General features: G+C 34.9%; 1 protein-coding gene across 3 annotated transcripts in view; it reads right to left on the bottom strand.

The window, feature by feature from the left end:
- The window catches only part of LOC149579821 (uncharacterized), a 47,976-nt gene that overhangs the window by 24,608 nt on the left and 9,550 nt on the right, over positions 1-13,818 (bottom strand). For 2 of the 3 annotated variants that reach the window (XM_089787153.1, XM_089787163.1), the window contains exons 2-3: positions 6,091-6,337; positions 5,448-5,843 (exon numbers count right to left, since the gene is read on the bottom strand). The exons of the other annotated variant lie outside the window; for it this stretch is intronic. In XM_089787153.1, the coding sequence (XP_089643279.1) occupies positions 5,448-5,610 (163 nt within the window). In that variant the 5' untranslated portion in view covers positions 5,611-5,843; positions 6,091-6,337. The remainder of the gene's footprint in view (positions 1-5,447; positions 5,844-6,090; positions 6,338-13,818) is intronic. 3 annotated transcript variants of the gene reach the window in all.

Below are 13,818 nucleotides of genomic sequence, written 5' to 3'. Positions count from 1 at the left end.
GATTTATTAGTTTAATAATCACAACATTTTTCACGAGAGCAATTTCCCATACACAAATGTACTTATCTAATTCCTTAGTAACATGAGTGAATGTAATAAACTGTGGATTTATCCCCAGATTTGGCTACATCAGGCATTCATGCTGATTTGGCTTCCTTCTAAAAGCCCTAAGTACATTCGCCAACCTCCTAACCTCCTCATCCAAGGTTGCTTCTAATGTAATGTCAAAGTCCTCTAATATTATTTCCTCTTCTTCGAAAATGTTTCAGCCATTCATTCTTTACTTTGTTATCTTGCTATTTCCAAGAAAAAACACCAAAAGTGTCACACGCATGTATTGTATATCTACTACCTGCTCTTTCTAGATTGTTATAGTTTCTAGGTCAATAGAGAAGTCATCTCAACATGATCTTCTCCCTCTGAACCAATATGTTTCTCGATAGTCAATTTAAGCAAATCCTCTTAATACAGAAGGATGTCCTTCCTAATCATGATGTTGTCTTTCTTCAAATAACACATTATCTAGCATGATCTGTATATGACATGAAAGTGATAGATCCAAGATCATTTTGGAGCTACTTCCATGAGATTGAGTCGTACACAGTAGCATGCCTAATGTACCACTCTTCTTTTCCTACAAGAAAATCCACAAAGACAAAGGAAAAGATCAAGGCAAACGGCTATTATAGAATGTATATAAATGTACATAAGAGAGAGAGAATACAATGACTAGATAAATGTAATATTCAAGGATATAAAATACTTATCTGTACATTAACATCCTTGATACAAGTTGCTCCAATGAAGGTCTATATGCATCAAATCAGAAAACATCTCCATATAAGCATTTCTCAAACGATGGGAATTAAACATTGTTTACTATCCCCCCCCCCACAGTGTAAAATTCCCACTTATTCCATTGCTTATAGAGTTTTCAGTCACTATCAAGTTCAATGAGCATTGATGATATCAATCTCTCTTTAAAAAGTTGCATAAGACAGTTTATATTCGATGAAGTTATTGCTCAAACGCCTCTGTAGTCAACATGGAGAGATGACAACCAAATTTCTTGAACCTCCTTTAAATTCCTTTATGACTGATGAATGGTAAATGAGCGCCTTGAGAACTTGTGCCTTCGAAGTATCATGCCTAGATACATGCCAGTAAAAAATGTTTATAGAGCCTGATCAATGTTCCGCTGCTTGTATATGTAACCCCCAAGGCCAGGTTAGGAGACTAGATTCATATATATTAGTCCTTGATATTAATCAACATTCTGGGTAGTCTCAGATATGAAACTGTTCCAAAAATTTAAGAAATTTGTAGTGTTGCTGCCACTTCTAACATTCTGAACGAAAATTCCTTCTTCATAGTCTTTACCAGATAGGAATTCATTTATAGCAAACATCCATAAGCTTCTTAAATTTATAATTGTTATCTTAGAAGCCAATATTATCACCTCCTACAGAATCATAGTTCAAATTTTGTCAAAACACACGTTTCCTTCATCATTTCATAAGTATATTTATAATCATCAAATCGACCCAGTTCTACTTCATTTACGAATAGTTAACCAAACTAAACATATGACTATGTTTAAGAGATTGGCAGTCTTAATCCAGGAGGCATGATTATTATTCACACCGTTTCATAATCTCGATGTCTTGCACCAATTTCAAAGCATTCTTCCAAGTATCTTTGACGGTCAAGTCATCTCCAACATGAATCAAGTCACTTATGATCAAGACAATATACTTCCAACATTGAGAATCATCAGGACCTTTAGGCTGTGTGCCCGGTTAAACAAAGTTATGAAGTAGCAAATGTATAATGGAGTAGACTGTGACTCATCAGGGTATTCGCCTGATTACATATGCCTGAAAGAATTCCTAAGTGTAGACAATTCCATCATAATTCATGGCTGATGTATCTCTGCATCTGTGATTGTTGATTGGAAAACCACAAACCTGTTGTGTTCCATGTTCTTTCAATTCCAACTCTACTGCTTTTTGTTACCCTCTGTAGATATCCAATATGTTTTCTTGAGATTTTCCCTCTGGCAACCCTAGCTATGCACAGATGATTTATGGTCAATATTCATGCTTATGGTGTAAAGTTGCCTTTTATTTTTCAACATCTTTTCAAGCACAAACTTGACTAACAAACCAAAACGAAAATATCAAGTCATTTGATTTTTCTGAATAATCCAAGCTCCCGCGATTTATTGTAATAGTTTCCTTTGGGCGGAAATATTAAAGACTTGATGCACTTAATTATTACTCGTCTTTGATCCATAGCCAATAATACTAAAAAAATACAAGAATCACTAATATGTATGGCCAGCTTCTTCTGTGTATCCCATCAGTATATGTTTTGATATCAGAATCTAATACGGCACTCCTCCTCCAATCATTCGTCTCAGAAATATGAGCTGCGGGGTACATGAAGTATGTTCCATCTTTTGTCAAAATGATGAGGTGTGTATTGACTTGATCCTAGTCTATATTTCAAGTAGACCTCTCTGTATCTTGATTTTCAATGGCTCTGTATCCAAGGATGAACTCTGTTTTATCTATTCTCTATTGGCACACTTGTACTGTTGTGCACCAAATATCAGATGTAATTCGTTCAGTATACTCAGTTTGGTATTTTCAACATCTTAGTAATGGTGTGCTGCGGTATGAGTGGGCACCCTTCTCTACTTCTACGTCAGTAATGACCAGTCAATATCAAGGGAATTTCTTATCACTTAGTTTCTGTATCTTCCAAATTACATTTAAGTGATCTGAATATAGAAAATGTCCCTACAATGTTTAATTTTTCTGTGAAATTTCTAATGCTTCCATTCAGAATCAATCAAATACCAATAATTCAACCATATGTTATTACTTATTTCAAATCTAATAGGATATTTCTTAACCTTGCTCTGATTCCATGTTAAAATGATTAGATTTATTGTAGACTATAATCAGCATGCAGATTACTATTATTTCCACAACAATTCTGATATACTATTGATAAGTTCTGATTATTGTATGTGTAAGACTGAATACGGAAGGAGATCAAATCTCAGAAAGGCTATATACTTTTGATAATTGTAATGTCAAATCAATATTAAGAAATACTAATCATGAATTTACAATCTGAAGTTTATCTGCTAAAGCAGAGCATTTATTAATTTCAATGCATCTCTTGTTTTGATTGGTTAGATATAAGTATTGATCCAAAAGGCACAAAGCCAATGGTCATGTCATGAAAGGACATGTCTCATGTCCACTCATGACTTGACTATTGGTATAAACAATAGTTAACATAATGCAAACCAATTTAGTTAACCAAAACATGATCAAGACAAATCACCAATCAGTATAGACAATGGACATAGATAGATCATCTTTCTTGATTCAATTATGTCTTAACAGAATGCATTCAATCATTTCCTGATTGATAATATGCAAGATATCATTACTCGACCATCAAGAGAAAATATAATCTGGAAGTACAGATTTCTGCATACTTAGTTGGATATGAATAGTTTCGATAAATGCTTGTGTGACTTCAAGACAAAAAATTCTTGTATCTGACCGTAGCTATAATTTATCAACATTCTAAAATATGCTCTAGACATATCTCTTTTTCATTGCCTCTATTTAATAATCTGGCTTCCATCTCCATCAAATTGATTTTTAGCTCAGAGTTAGCCTCAATTTTAGGGAGTTTGGTTCACTAAAACAAAATTCCCACAAAGAATCATGTGTTCAATTCAAAGAGGCTTAAAAAAACATAGATCCACAGGCATCATATTTCACGCCTGCTCACTAATCCTCCCACTTTATGACCTTACTAATCTGTAATTTGATAAGGCTGTTACATGGCTGCTTGCATACAGACCTGGTTTAATTATTGTTGTTCATATGAATAAACAGAAACGTCCTGACTGCTCCTAGCATTTAATCATGTATTTCCATTTGATTATTCTAAAGTAATTACCACCGCAACCAAAACAGTCTCTTAACGCCCACTCCACAATCAGTTGACCCAACTGTTTAAAACTTTAACATCACATAGCCACAACCCTTAAAGAGTCTTCAACCACCATTTGACAAGTGGTTGAAGCACCACGTTAGTGTGTTGTTAGCTGAAAACTCTTCCTTGTTAATTTCAAAGTTAACAACTATTAAATTTATTAACTTTTTATAAGATAGTTCTTCTTTCTCCTTGTCATCAAGTAGAGAGCTACAAACAAAACAAAAATCCATGGTTGGTCACTAGCCCTTCAACAAACATATGGATTGTATACCAATTTGACACTGATCTAGCAATCCTTCGATTTGAGCATAGCACCTTGAGAAAAAGAAGGATTTTTAAGTTTAAAAATCTTGGTCTTACAAATAAATGTTCAAATCTTGACCTTAGAACTACATGAGCAAAATCCAGTGTTGCCTCTCACTGATGCAGAGGCCAAGTATAACTAAATTGAATAAGTGATCATTTAAGGTAAAGAAAATTCAATAGGACCCACAATATGCTAACGACAAGTCTATGCAATATTGATATAACAAAGTAGACTCAATAATTTATCCACAAAAACTGCTCATGGAGGTTGTCTGAAAGGAAGACATACAAGAGAGCATGATCTAGTTCAATAAAGAATTTTAGGGGACGTTTAATAGCAGCACAAATCTTAAAGTGAGAACTTAGACTAATAAATCTGAGGCAAATTTTCCCTTCAACAAACATATGGATTGTATACCAATTTGACACTGATCTAGCAATCCTTCGATTTGAGCATAGCACCTTGAGAAAAAGAAGGATTTTTAAGTTTAAAAATCTTGGTCTTACAAATAAATGTTCAAATCTTGACCTTGGAACTACATGAGCAAAATCCAGTGTTGCCTCTCACTGATGCAGAGGCCAAGTATAACTAAATTGAATAAGTGATCATTTAAGGTAAAGAAAATTCAATAGGACCCACAACATGCTAACGACAAGTCTATGCAATATTGATATAACAAAGTAGACTCAATAATTTATCCACAAAAACTGCTCATGGAGGTTGTCTGAAAGGAAGACATACAAGAGAGCATGATCTAGTTCAATAAAGAATTTTAGGGGACGTTTAATAGCAGCACACATCTTAAAGTGAGAACTTAGACTAATAAATCTCTGAGGCAAATTTTCCAACACAGCAATCAAACAAGGTTTATTTGTGATCAGTTGTGAAACATCTTGTCTTCAGTTCAAACTCATGCAATGCCTGATTGCTTACTAATTCGAAGCAATATCAAAATTCCTCATGAAATCCAAATTAAAATACAAAAGCCTCCCCTGAGGACTACAATCTTAGAAAACTATCACAGTGTCACCCTAAAATAATAAAACTACAGAATTAGTAATCACATTGAAAATCGCACTACACAATTCGATAATGTCATTAAAGAACTTGCCTGAGCTCAGAGGGGCTGGTGAAGGTATCATTGAAGGTTGTATTGTACTTTCCACTGGCCTAACATCGGAGGCCAAAGAGATCCTGGAGGAGGACACAAAACCAATGATACTTGTCTGCCCCTGAGATCCAGACTGAATGCAATCAAATTTGGCCGCTCCCATATCTCAGCTATGGAATTTGTGATTCCGGATAAACTTCTCGTAAGAATCAGTAGGGCACAGACTCACAGATCCTACTTTGTGAGCCAATATTGGCTGGAGTTTGTTAAATTTGAGTCGCAACCCTTAGTGAGATCAGGTGAATCAAAGCTGTGATCAACCTGATAAGGCTAGATAATTGTTGCAGCAACCCACATCTGAGTGTCACGGCATCTTCTAGGAAGTGTGACTTTAATCTGTAATTGACTCTTCTAAGAATGATTATAATTTGCCATAACAAAAATATCATATATTTGAAAATAAAATTCAATTTCCATGGCTCCAAATAACTAAATTTTCTATAGAAAGCAATGCGACTAGTATTCTACTAATCACAAATCAAGAAATCTTTATTTTTTGTGTCAGAAAACAGTTAGAAAAGCCATTGAACAAAAATATGTTACAGCATCCATCTGCACAAAAAATGAAAAATGAAATATTTACTTTTGAGTTGTGCTTGCACAGTGTATCAATTTTTCTGATGAACAGGTCAATCTCCATTGTCCCATTATTCATGCGCTGGATTCAACAAAACCCATCTCTCATGAGGCATGACCACAATAGATCCACTGAGCACTCATCGAATCTTGGTGATGCTCACAGGGGTGAAGCACCAAGACTTCCAGGGAGGTTGGCCCTCCCAGTACTACTCCAGGTCAATGACAATTGACTTGAAACTATGCGTTAAATCCTGATAAACCATCATATAATGAAATATTTAGAGATGAGAGCTCTCCTACGATTGAAGATGCCACAGGAAAAACTGATTTTATGTTTATTCCTTCTGAAATATTTACACACAGATACAGAATTCTTTTCACATAGACAATTAAACAGTGATCTCTCATTTACAGAAAATCTGAAAAATATTCTAGCCTTAGAGAATAATTTAAGATTCACTTTAATTCCATGTCCTGTGTTAAAACCATAACTTTGATTCTCATACAGATCTGAATGTGCAGATCGCACAGACCTTATCTTGGTATATTACCTTATGATTGCCTTTAAATACATTGCTCCTTGAATAGGCATGATCGGCAATTTCATAGATGGGTGTGTGTTAGCATTTACCTTAACTAATTTTAGTTATTCTTGTTTGCTAAACATTATCTCACTTGACGCCAATTCTGAGAATGCATTGTTTGGGCCGACCTAGATAGGGTCATGTCCCTTCAAGGGACATGCCCTTTGGTTAAGGTATTTATACAAGGTGTGATTGTAGTTAAAGGACACACAGGAAATATAAGTCTGCTCCTTTAAGCAATTCTGCCTATACAAATTTATTGCAGAGATAAAACAAATATCTGAACAGCATTTAATATTCTGGTAACACCTCCTACATTCAGAAAATAAATAGGATCAACTACAGCAAGCATAGAAGGTATTATCTAAGTCTAATTTAATAACAAAATTTGCAAAAACTTTACATGGTATCAGAGCTTTGGTAGTCAAACCTAGGCTCTGTAAAATAAAAAATTGGACTTGATATATATCTAGCATCATTCTCCTATCTTCAATGGCATACACAATTAGACCCGAGGACAGGTTTGATGGGAAAGAACACTTTGATGTTTGGAAATTCAGAATTATGATGATTCTTGAAGAAAATGATGTAACACAATATGTTGATTCAGCATCCAAATAGCCTACTGTTGAACCTCATAAATCTATATGGAGTAAAGGAAATAGGAAAGTCATTCAAATCATATTAGATAGAGTAAAATATGATATAGTAACCATGCTAACGAAACATCAAACAGCATTTAATATGATGAATGCATTACTAAATGAATATGAGGTTAACAATGCAACTAGAGTTCTCGCACTAAAAAGGCAACTAAATCACATACAAAAAAAGAAGGGAGAATCGATGAATTCTTACTTCTTAAGGGTTGCCAGCCTAAAAGATAAACTTGCAAGTATAGGAACCATCATTAATGACACGGAACTAACACTAATGGCTACAGATGAATTATCGGATTCATGGGAAACATTTGCACAAGAAGTAAATGCCAGAGATAATCTTCTTGACTTTGATAGACCTAAGGGAGATTGTCTTCAGGAAGAATCCAAAAAACTTAAGAAAGGAGGAAAATTGAAAATGGAAGATGAAGAACTTCATGTTCTTAATACAAATTCCTATAAAGGCAAGAAGAAGCATTTCAAGAAGAAGAGGGGTAATCAAAAGAATGACAAACCTAAAAAAGATCTATCCAAAATAAAATGCTTCAGATGTGAGAAGTTTGGACATTACATATCTAATTGCCCTATGAATTCTAAACAACAAATGAATTGTACAAACATTACTAGGGAAGAAGATAACTATGATCTTGAGAATCGTGTATTGTATTTGGCACTATCAAATGAAGTCTCAAGTAAAGCATGGGTGATTGATGGTGGATCATCTCGACAGATTACAAGATACAAAGAAGCACTGGACTCTATATCAGAAAAAGTTAATGGCGAAGTCACCATGGGTGATAATTCAGCACATTCTGTCAAAAGAATTGGAAATTGCACCTTGAAACTAAAGTCGAGTAGTTCTCTTCTTCTCAAAGGAGTACTCTATGTACCAAGAATTAAAAAGAATCTAATCTTCATTACAGCACTCGAAGATGATGGACATAATGTTGCATTCATGGACAGTAAAGTCATAACCTGGGTTAAGAACTCATTTAAGAAAGCAAAATTGATTGGTCAAAGAAAAGGGTATTTGTATGAATTAAATTCAAAACCTAATCGATCTATTCAAGCCTTAATTCATGAAGTTGCAAATATAAATGAAATATGGCACAGAAAGTTAGGACATCTAAATTTCAAAACCTTATCAACTATAGAGAAGATGGTTACTAGTTTACCTAAACTGAATAAAGATCACTCAAGCATATGCAAAGGATGCACTTTGGGTAAGAACACCAAAAGTCCATTTCATGATAGCACTAGAAAAACTAACAATGTTTTGGAATTAATCCACTCAGATTTATGTGGTCCTATGTTTATTCCTTCTCTTGGAGGATTCTAGTACTATATGCATTTTATAGATGACTTCTCTAGGAAAACTTGGATTTACTTCTTAAAATGCAAAGAATCAGAAGAAATCTTGAAGAGATTTAAAGAATTTAAAATCTTAACTGAAAACTTATCCGGACATAAAATTAAAACTCATAGGACTGATAATGGAGGGGAATACATCTCAGATTTGTTTAAAAGGTTTTGTAAAGAAACAGGAATTCAGCGGGAGTATATTGTTCCTTATAACCTGCAACAAAACAGGGTAGCAGAAAGGAAGAATAGAAAAATTATGGAAGCTACAAGAGCTATGATATTCGATCAAAATCTAAAATATTATCTTTGGGCAAAAGCCTCTGTACTGCAATCTATATTCAAAACAGAGGTCCTCACTCCTACCTTAGAGATAAAACTTCTAAAGAAGTCTTAACTAAGGTTAAACCCAATATAAGTCATCTTAGGATTTTTGGGTGCCTAAATATATACATGTTTCAAAAGAAAAGAGAACTAAGTTAGAACCCTCCGAGAGAAAAAGGTATTTTTGTAGGGTATAGTGAAACATCTAAAGCATATAGGATTTTCATACCTGTTCAGAAAAATATTAAACTTAGTAGGGATGTAATTTTTGAGGAAGATTTAGTATTCAAAAGAGCCCTAAGTTCTAAAAAACCCTCTCCATTACCTAGTTCTAAAAGAAATACTGAATATGAGTCTCAAAGGGAGAACACTGAAGAAATTGAAGATGAAATTCAAAATCTCACTCTTGAAGAAACTCTAAATTCTAAGAAAAGACCATTTTGGGCCATCAAGACAGTAGACGAAGCACAAGACTTCACTGCACCATCTGGAACAGTCAAAGAAAGCAAAAGACCCAAAAGATTTTCTAGTTATACAACAAACATGAATGATTTGTCTAAATCAGAACCAACCAATGTTTCAGATGCTATTAAACATACAGCGTAGAAGGCTGCTATGACGGAAGAATACCAATCCATTATGAAGAATGAGGTTTGGGAAATTGTTCCTAGACCTGAAGGAAAATTTGTGGTCTCTTCCAAGTGGATATTTAAAATAAAGCATGCTGCAGACAATAGCATTGAAAAATATAAAGTCAAATTTGTAGCCAAGGAATTCTCTCAGAAAGAAGGGATTGATTATAAGGAAACCTTTGCTCCTGTTGCTAGATACACCTCTACAAGAGCAGTCCTAGCTATTGCAGCATCAAAGGGATGGAAAGTACATCAAATGGATGTAAAAACAACATTCCTCAATGGAAAGATTACAGAAGAGGTATATTTGGAGCAACCTAAAGGATTTGAAACTCATGATCCTAAAGTTTTTGTTTGCAGGCTCAAGAAAGCTCTCTATGGGCTTAAACAGGCTCCAAGGTGACGCAGGCAAGGGATGAATAACTAGGGCCAAAAGCTCATCCAGCTATCCAAACCACCTTGCAAGAGTTAACACAATGGAAACAAACGCAAAGAACAACAACCAAAGGAGAAAGAAGAGAAAAATACTTTTATTGATTCATTAAAACATCTTCATACATGCCTAGCTGTAAGGCCTTCTAGGTTACGGCCAATTACAAATGCATTCACATTCAATGATCCAACTGCAAATTCGCACATTCAATTCTGCTCTCAGAATTCCTCTTCTCAAAGACTTTCCTAACTCTAAGCCTAAACACTCTATATATACTTGCCAAAACGGCTTACAGATTATTCTAGAACATTACATAAGAGGAGGACCGACCCAACAATGGTCTGGACACATCCCAAAAAAAGATCTTAAAATAAATGTCACGATCGAAAATAAATCCCGCAAGTCGGCTCGCAGAAATCACGTCCAAATGCTAACACTCAGCATACACTGGGTAACTCGACACATGAAGAGTCACTCAACATACACTGGGTAACTCGGCACATGAAGGAATTGCTACAGTAACTCGACACATGAAGGACTGCTAGGCACCATCTTGCAGAATGAACAAAAATGAGCAGGATAACAAGGCAACCCAGGATGCTCTTGCATCAAACAACCGGGGTTGAAAGAAATGATTCTCCTGAATCATTGAGATATCACAACCTGAGCTGAATCCAACTCAAATTGAGAAATCCATGAAGCATCTTCAATAAGTCTGTTCTTCCACTTCACCAAATATTCATAGTAATCTTTTCCTCTTGTGCTCCTGCCAACTCTCTGATCCAATATCTGTTCAACTTCTTCAATCTGCTTCTTAGGATAATCATCTGATGCAACAACTTCATCCTCTAACTCATGATACTTATACAAATCAGCAATATTGAATATAGGAGATATATCCATGTCATCAGGTAACTCAACTTCATAAGCATTACCACTGTCAAACTTCTTCAAGATCTTACAAGGTCCAAATTTCTTCATCTTCAGCTTACTGTATGTTCCAACTGGGAATCTTCCTTTCTTCAGATGAACCATCACTTCATCACCAACTTGAAAATCATGGCATCTACTAGACTGATCAGCATTCTCCTTACACTTCTAATTACTCTGTTCCAACCTCAACTTCACTTCCTTCTACAAAGACTCTATAAAATCAACAAATTCTTCTCCTGCAGTGCTTCTCTTTTCTTCACCAGCAACATCTCTCAAATCTGATATACCTCTAGGATGCATTCCAGTAACAATCTCAAAAGGTGTTTTCATTGTACTCCTATTCACTGAATTATTATATGCAAATTCAACTTGTGCCAATACTATCTCCCAGTTACTTGGCTTATTCCCAACTAAACATCTTAGAAAATTTCTCAAGCTTCTATTCACAACCTTTGTCTATCTATCTGTTTGTAGATGGAATGTAGAACTAAACTTTAGCTTAGTACCCATCTTCTTCTACAAAGTCTTCCAAAAATAACCAACAAACTTACTATCTCTGTCAGAAATAATACTTCTTGGTAATCTATACAATCTCACAATCTCTTTAAAGAAAAGTTCAACAACATGCTCAACATTTGATGTCTTCTTACATGGTATCAAATGAGTCATCTTAAAAAATCTGTCCACTACCACAAATATGGAATCATACCCTTTCACTGTCTTAGGCAATCTAAGAACAAAATCCATACTGATGTCAGTCCAAGGTTTCTCAGGAACAATAATAAGTGTATATAAACCAATATTTTGACTCACTCCCTTTGCAACTTGACAAACTCCACAACTATTTACAAATTTCTAAACATTCTTATGCATTTGTGGCCAATAATACTTCCCTTTCAGCAAACTCAATGTCTTATCAATTCCAAATGTCCAGCTTATCCACCACTATGGCTTTCCTTAATCAGATTCAACCTCACAGAACTTCTAGGAATACACAACTAAATGCCTTTGAACGACATACCTTCTTGAATGAAATATTCATCATACTTATGTGATCTGTCAGATTTGGTGCTCTGCACTCTCTCCACGCCTCAGAAAAATCAAGATCAGCATCATACAACTCTTTCATTTCATCAAAACCAATAACTTCAACCTTCATTTCAGTCAACAAAGAATGTCTTCTACTCAATGCATCAGCAACTCTGTTAGTAACTCCACTCTTATGCTTAATAACAAATGTGAAACTTTGCAAGTACTCAACCCACTTCATATGTCTCTGATTCAATTTATGTTGACTTCCCAAGTATTGTAAAGCTTGATGATCAGTATACATCAGAAACTCCTTAGGAATCAAATAATGTCTCCACTTCTTCAATGCTTGAACAATGGCATAAAATTCTTGATCATACACAGAATACATCCTTTTAGCATCATTCAACTTTTCACTAAAGAAAGCAATAGACTTGTCTTCTTGACTTAATACAGCTCCTATTGCATTACCACTTGCATCACATTCAACTTGAAATACTTTGTTAAAATCAGGTAAAGCTAATACAGGTAATTCAGCAACCTTTTGTTTCAAAGTCTCAAAACTCTTATCAGCTTTGTGTGTCCACTTGAATTCCTTTTTATCTCCCCTCATTGTATCAGTCATAGAATTACAAACAGCACTGAAATTCTTTATAAACTTTCTGTAAAAACTAGCCAAACCACGAAATGATCTTACCTCACCCACATTCTCAGGTGTAGGCCATTCCAAATTTGCTTTAACCTTCTCAAGATCCATCTTCAATCCATCAGTTGAAATCACAAATCCCAAATACACAATCTCCTCTTGCATAAAAGACCACTTTTTTAAATTAATTAGCAACTTTTTCTCTTTCAATTTCTACAATACTTGTCTAATATGCTCAAGATGTTCTTCCTTAGTCTTACTGCATATCAAAATATCATCCAAATAAACAATCACAAACTTACCCAAAAAACTTTTTAGAACTTCATTCATCAACCTCATGAAAATACTAGGTGCATTAGTCAAACCAAAAGGCATAACCAATCATTCATACAAACCATCTTTTGTCTTGAAAATAGTGTTCCATTCATCACCTTCTCTAATTCTGATCTAATGATAGCCACTTTTCAAATCAATATTGGTAAACTACTTTGCTCCACTCAAACAGTCCATTATGTCATCCATCATCAGCATAAGAAACCTATATTTCACTGTTATCTTGTTAATGGCTCTAGAATCAGTACACATTCTCCATTCTTGATTCTTTTTAGGTGCTAATATAGCAGGTACAGCACATGGACTCAAGCTTTCTCTGATCAAACTTTTTTGCAACAACTCATGCACTTGTCCGTTAAGTTCTTTATTCTCTACACGTGTCAATCTATGTGGTGCTTTGTTTGGCAAACTAGCTCTAGGAATCAGATCCATACAATGACTTATGCTTCTTACTGGAGGTAAACCATTAGGAATATCATCAGCAATAATGTCTTTATACTCATTCAGCAACTCTGTAATTGCTACTGATACTCGGCTATCACTATCTGCTATCACTTGGTCATTACTAGCTTCTGCTGCTCGGCCATTACCACCAACACTCGGTCCTCTAGGAACTATGGCAAAATAGACTTGATTCCTTTTCATTTCCTTTTCAAATTGTTTCCCATTAACCATGCAAATTTTTAAAGCAGTACAATTAACCTCATTTGGACTTTTAATCAAGGGCAGCAATGCTCGTTTCTTCTCATTTACCCAAAAAGTATATTGATTCAATCTTCCATCATGTACAGCATATCTAT

This window comes from Cupressus sempervirens, chromosome 1, assembly GCF_028749045.1.
Source record: "Cupressus sempervirens isolate cs-2001-9-10 chromosome 1, ASM2874904v1, whole genome shotgun sequence".
Taxonomy (NCBI): domain Eukaryota; kingdom Viridiplantae; phylum Streptophyta; class Pinopsida; order Cupressales; family Cupressaceae; genus Cupressus; species Cupressus sempervirens.
The sequence above is the reverse complement of the archived record's forward strand: the minus strand, read 5'-3'. Positions and strand labels throughout refer to the sequence as shown.